At 54.1% G+C, this 5948-nt stretch overlaps 1 protein-coding gene across 1 annotated transcript; it reads right to left on the bottom strand.

The window, feature by feature from the left end:
- Positions 1 to 1534: 1534 nt before the first annotated feature.
- On the bottom strand, positions 1535 to 5709 carry TFF1 (trefoil factor 1). Its single transcript, XM_032175225.2, has 3 exons — positions 5585 to 5709; positions 2502 to 2654; positions 1535 to 1748 (listed from the first exon to the last, which is right to left on the bottom strand). The coding sequence occupies exons 1-3, from the start codon at positions 5667 to 5669 to the stop codon at positions 1732 to 1734; spliced, it is 255 nt and encodes an 84-aa protein (XP_032031116.1). The 5' UTR covers positions 5670 to 5709; the 3' UTR covers positions 1535 to 1731.
- Positions 5710 to 5948: the final 239 nt, after the last annotated feature.

Here is a 5948-nt window from a genome sequence, read left to right as displayed (position 1 = left end):
GCATGGGCAGACCCAGGGGCTCCTTCAACCCACCCAGGGGTAGAGAGGGCAAGACGGGGTGGAACGAGGTAAGAGACTGAGCAATGCGTCCCCAAAGACTGTGACCGACAGAAGCTGTGCAAATTATTATGACAAACTGAATTTTAAGAGGAATTGGACTAAATAAAGTTAGCTTGTTTTTACCTGTAATTAGCAGACAGAGAGTGTAAGATCAGACATACCATAGATGGAAAAGAAAAGCTAAAACTCGCTTGCACATCTGAGAGGTAAGAGGAGGTGTCTGTGCCCTCCCCGACACATATGTGACTATATGTACTATTACGGCTCATGTGTGTGCTGCTGTGTGCAGGGGGCAGGGGCTTCCCGTTCCTGATGGTTCTTCACGGTGGGTGTCTCCCGGCCTCTCAGGCCTCTTTACATGCTGAATCTGGTAGCCAAGGGTTTGGGAATGATTTGCCAGACTGGTTAATGTGGAAAGAGCTGGCCCCGCTCAATTCTGCACCTCCCTCTTCCTCCCTGGAACCGTCTGGCTGCAGAGAGCAGGAGCTTTCCAGAGCTGCCGGGACCCCATCTCCAGTATAACTGTGCAACGTGTGCCCAGCACAAGAGCACCAGATGGAGGGACAGGTGGGAGGAGGAGGAACCCAGGGTGCAGTTGGCTTGGGGCTTGCTGAGCTGAGGTCCCTGGAGCAAGGACGACTAGGTCGGGGGGACACCCTCTCCCAATCCTCGCCAAGCTACAGAGGGGCCAGTGGGAATAAAGTGACATTTTGGCTTCTGTATCCCTCCCCTGCTGTTCTATTTTCTAGTTCGTTCAGATCTCAGGTTGGGGAGGGGTTTTTCTGGAGGGGTCAGTCCATGCCACCCTCTGCAATTTTTATTACACATGCTTTCAGACATTCTGCTACAGGTTTCATCTCCTACGCCAATTTCTATTTGGGAAAGCAAATAAACGGAAAGGTAACTTGTAGCACTTTGTTGCTGGGGCATCTACGGTGAGTAGTTAAGAAATGCCAGGGGAGTGGGTTGGTCCTATGCCACCCCATCTTCTATACACCCCACCATCCTTACACAACCCCACCATCCCACTACACACCCCACCATCCCAGCACACCCCACCATCCTACTACACACCCCACCATCCTACTACACACCCCACCATCCTACTACACACCCCACCATCCTGCTGCACACCCCACCATCCTGCTGCACACCCCACCATCCTACTACACACCCCACCATCCTGCTGCACACCCCACCATCCTACTACACACCCCACCATCCTGCTACACACCCCACCATCCTGCTGCACACCCCACCATCCTACTGCCCACCCCACCATCCTGCTGCACACCCCACCGACCTGCTGCACACCCCACCGTCCCCGCTTTCTGCCCTCAGCTGCCCACTTGTATCCCAGCTCAGGAAGCCCAGAAGATGCAGAACCTCTGCCAGAGCCCAGGATGAAACGCTGCGCTTCACTTTCAGAGAAAGGAAAATCATTCATATTCTTTAAAAGAATGAACAGCACAGATTAACATCGATCTCTTTTAATTTTTAGGCCAATTTTGAGTAGTCAAAGTCAGAGCAGTCAATCTGTGTTGTGAGCCAAGGCACAGCTGCAGAAGTGTGTCTGAGGTGTCCGGTGGAGGTGGCAGCCGAGCTCTGGGACTAACCACCGTGCTGGGGACAGCACCGCGTCAGGATGCAGGCAGATCCCAGCAGAAGTGTCTAAAATTCACATTCCTCTACAGGGGTGAGGGGGGAGGGAGGAAGAGATGCTTTAGTGAGGATAAATATTTTCTTTCACATTTAAACAATTACAGAGTTTTTACTTTAAAGCATCAACAGGCACATTCTTTAGAAAACATGAACTGTCAGCCTGGCATGGTGGCTCACGCCTGTAATCCCAGCTCTCTGGGAGGCTGAGGCGGGCAGATCACCTGAGGTCAAGAGTTCAAGACCGGCCTGGCCAACATGGTGAAACCTTATCTGTACTAAAAATACAAAAAAATTTAGCTGGGCATAGTGGCACATGCCTGTAATCTCAGCTACTAGGAAGCTGAGGTAGAACTCAGGAGGCAGAGGTTGCAGTGAGCCAAGATCGCACCATTGCACTCCAGCTCAGGGGCAACAGAGCAAGACTCCATCTCAAAAAAAAAAAAAGAATACATGAACGGTCTTCAGATTTTGTCATGCCTTCCCCCTCTATCCTAGGTAAGCTAGAAAGCGTTACCAACAGTGGCTCTTCACAGGCTTTTGGTTAGAGATGTGAAGAGAAGCTGGGGGAACATCGGGTTTCTTCCCAAGCCCCTTAGCCCTGCCTTTCTATTCCCCAACCTGAATGCAGCCTGACTCAGGCTACCCCATTGCACCACCACCTGCGGCCGTGACGCCGGGTAAAGGCATAGCTGGTGATGCTGATCAGAGCCTCTGTAGTCTTAAGTGACTTTCCTAACTAATTCTAAATCTTCAGAACCCATGGTATAAAAAGGCCGTACCTTCTGGAGGGACGTCGATGGTCTTAGGATGGAAGCACCAGGGGACCCCACGAACGGTGTTGTCGAAACAGCAGCCCTTATTTGCACACTGGGAGGGCGTGACACCGGGAAAACCACAATTCTGTCTTTCATGGGGGGCCACTGTACACGTCTCTGAAAGTGCACAGGTAAGAAGCAAAGTAAGTCGTGGGCTGAATTCCTTGATGTTATCATGCACACACCTATCATGCTTCCTTCTGCAATGACATCAGCAACCGTCCGGTGAGGCAGATATAAAACCCTCAGGACGTGAGAGGGAGATGTTGTCCTCACATCCTGATGTGCAAACATTACGCTCAGGGAAAATGCAAGGTGCCCCGGGTTTGTGGACTTTGCGTCTTTCTAGGTAACTTATTTATTCACTTTTTAATTTCAACAAATGATTATTAAATTTTACTCAATACGTAGATATTTACTGAGCACCATTTGTGCGCATGAGAAGCGGGAGCTAGCACAGCAAAAGCCGGGCACTGTGCCAGGTGAGAGGGACCCAGAAATTAAAACCAGAAAAGTCATGATTAAGAGTATAAATATCTGGGCCCAGGCTCTCGCCTGTAATCCCAGCACTTCGGGAGGCCGAAGGAGATGGATCACTTGAGGTCAGGAGTTCAAGACCAGCCTGACCAACATGGTGAAGCCCCATCTCTACTAAAAACATTAGGCGGGCGTCGTGGCACACGTGTGTAATCCCAGCTACTTGGGAGGCTGAGGCAGGAGAATCACTTGAACCCAGGAGGCAGAGGTTGTAGTGAGCCAAGATCGCACCATTGCCCTCCAGCCTGAGTGACAGAGCAAGACTCCGTCTCAAAAAAAAAAGTCTAAGGATCTGATGGAGGAGAAAGGCAAGAGCATGTGAGAGACAACGCGAGGCGGTCGTCCCAGGGTGCCCAGGGTGACCATGGGGGCAGGGCACTCCCAGGAGGGGCCAATGACAAGCAGGCTGAACAAAGCAGGGGGGCTCCTTGCAGGAGGAGATTCACCAGGTGAAGATGGAGCCGCATGGGCCAAGGCCGTTCCGGAGACCCAGGTGTGTTCAGGAGGTGGAGGCCCGTTGCAGGTCAGGTGAGAGGACGGGGCGGGGTGGTCTAGGAGGAGCCGACAGAGGGTACAAGCTGTGAAACAGCTTGAAGCAGGGCGGTGAGGAAAGGGATCTAGAGGAGGAAGACAGTGGACAGACGGGGCTGGCTGGGGGCCGCCGCAGGATCTTATGCAAGAGGTTCTAACACAAGAGCTTCAGGCTCTGAGCTCCGCGGAATCAAAGGTCTCAGAAAGCAACCTATTGAGATCTGGCGGTTGACAGCCTGCAGCAGGGGGTGAAAGAGGAGCCCAGAGCACCCCCCGTCCCTGTTCCTGTCTTGACGCATAGGAGGGGAGGAGCTCAGTCTGGCCACACTGGCTCAGGTGAGGGCGCCCCAGGGGAGGCCAAGAGGGGCTGTTCTCTTGTCTGCTTTGCTATCGGGGACTGTCTCGAGCTCTCTTTGGAGAAAGTGTTCCTGCCTTGCTGGGAACGATCCGTGTTCACCTCCCGCTGCCCAGCAGCTTCCATGGGAACCTTGCCCTCCTGGGGTCTGGATCCATCGTGAAGTGAAGGTGATCATCGCCCACCCCCAGGGCACTGTGGGGGGTCAAGAGAGGCCCCCTGGTGAGGGAGGACCATCATCCTGGGGGTCGGGAGGGTTTCCTCCCCAGGAAGGGAGATTTCCAGCCCCGGCGCTCTGCCCCCGGCAGACTCTGTCTTGCCCACCCACTTCGTAGCATGATGGAAATAAATGGAAATGGTTTCCACACGTGAATGCACTAAACTGTAATCACAATTTTCTAGATTTCTGTTGTATCAGGATCATGGACCTGAGTGACCCACAAAGACGCTCTGAGCCTTGAGCCAGAGGGTGTGTGGGGTGGGGAGGGGAGCTTGCCATGGCCTCTGTGATCCCACAGCACAGGGGGCAGAGCTGGGGGCTGGGGTGGGGGCAAGGGCGGAGGCAGATGGCCCTGGGGGTGGCCAGCATGGGGACCCACCCAGTTCGTTCTGTACACCGTGGCCACTTCCTCTCTTGGGTTCCAAAGCTCCCCGGCTCCCTGCCATGGGCTTGGGGGTCTTCCCACTGCAGCCCGATGCCAGCTCCTCTTCTATGCTGCCCAAGCCCACCCCTCAGTCCCCATATCCCACAGCAGCGATCAAGAGGTGGCTGGAGGGTGGTGGGGGCACGGACACCACCACTGGCCGCTCCCTTTTCAGGCCTCTCTGGAAACCCTTGCTTTGGAAACGTGGAAAGCCCTTTCTCCTGCGCCCACCTTGAAACTGTACCTAACAACAGCAAATGAGTTATTCAGCTTCTGCAGCTGGCAAAGTGCAAGTTGCAGATGCTGCCACACAGCATTTCCTGACAGCCCTAGGGCAGACTGTTGATCCATTCTGCAGGTAAAGGAGTTGAGATGCAAACACTTCCCAAGGAAGCAAGAGTGGCCTCCTCCTCCCCTCCCTAGAAGGAGGACCCAGGCAACCGATCCACTTGACGACACCAGGGAATAGGGGGTGCCAGCCACGCACTCATGAGAGAGGTGGCTTTGACTCCCAGGGCATGGATCCCAGGGGAGCCCAGGAATCTGTGGGAGAGGGTCTCCCAGTTGGCCACCACTGGGACGGGCATTTGGGCCTATCTGGATGGGCCTTAGGAGGGTCTGCCCCTGGGGGAGATGTTGGCACGAACACTCGGAAGCACTATTCTGAGAGCCCACACTGACCCTTCCTCTTTGAAACATGACACTTGAGAGGATTGTATCGTCTTCCCAACAGGGGAAAACAGCCCCGACTGAGGGCAGCCCCCTCCTCGTCGCACTTCTCGAAGGTCTCTCGGGGCCCTGCCACCCTGTTACTCTCCATCTGCTTTTGCCGATCCTGTAAATTGGATATACTTTTAAGGGCCTAGAACAGCACCTGGCACAAAATAGGTGCTCAAAAATATGTATGTAAAACAGTGGCTCCTGGCGGAGGCTGCCCGTGCTGGCTGTGGCCCCACACAGCAGGAAGAAGCACGCCTTACCTGTCTGGGCCTCGGCCAGGGTGCCGAGGGCCAGCATGGACACCAGGACCAGGGCGCAGATCACCTTGTTCTCCATGGCGGCCATCGCCTCCTCTCTGCTCCAAAGGCGACCCCGAGTCAGGGATGAGAGGCCGCCCGAGCCCCGCATTTTATAGGGCAGGCTCTGTTTGCTTAAAGAGCGTTAGATAACATTAGCCTAAGGAGGCCCGGGGATCCTCCAAGACATTAATCTCCACTGATTTTTATCAAAGGTGTTTCCTAGACATGGTCAAGCCACATGGAAGGATTTGCTGATAGAGGGAGATGACATGTGGTGAGGTCATCTTGGCTGAGGGATCTGAGATTCAGAAAGTGCCTCTTATCC

This window comes from Hylobates moloch, unplaced genomic scaffold, assembly GCF_009828535.3.
Source record: "Hylobates moloch isolate HMO894 unplaced genomic scaffold, HMol_V3 SCAFFOLD_14, whole genome shotgun sequence".
Lineage (NCBI taxonomy): Eukaryota > Metazoa > Chordata > Mammalia > Primates > Hylobatidae > Hylobates > Hylobates moloch.
This window is presented reverse-complemented; position numbering and strand designations above follow the sequence as displayed.

Coding starts and splice junctions, on each gene's coding strand:
- TFF1 (XM_032175225.2), bottom strand. CDS start 5,669: ATGGCCGCCATGGAGAACAAGGTGATCTGCGCCCTGGTCCTGGTGTCC. Junction 2,655..5,584: donor CCTGGCCGAGGCCCAGACAG/GTAAGGCGTGCT, acceptor GTGCACTTTCAG/AGACGTGTACAGTGGCCCCC.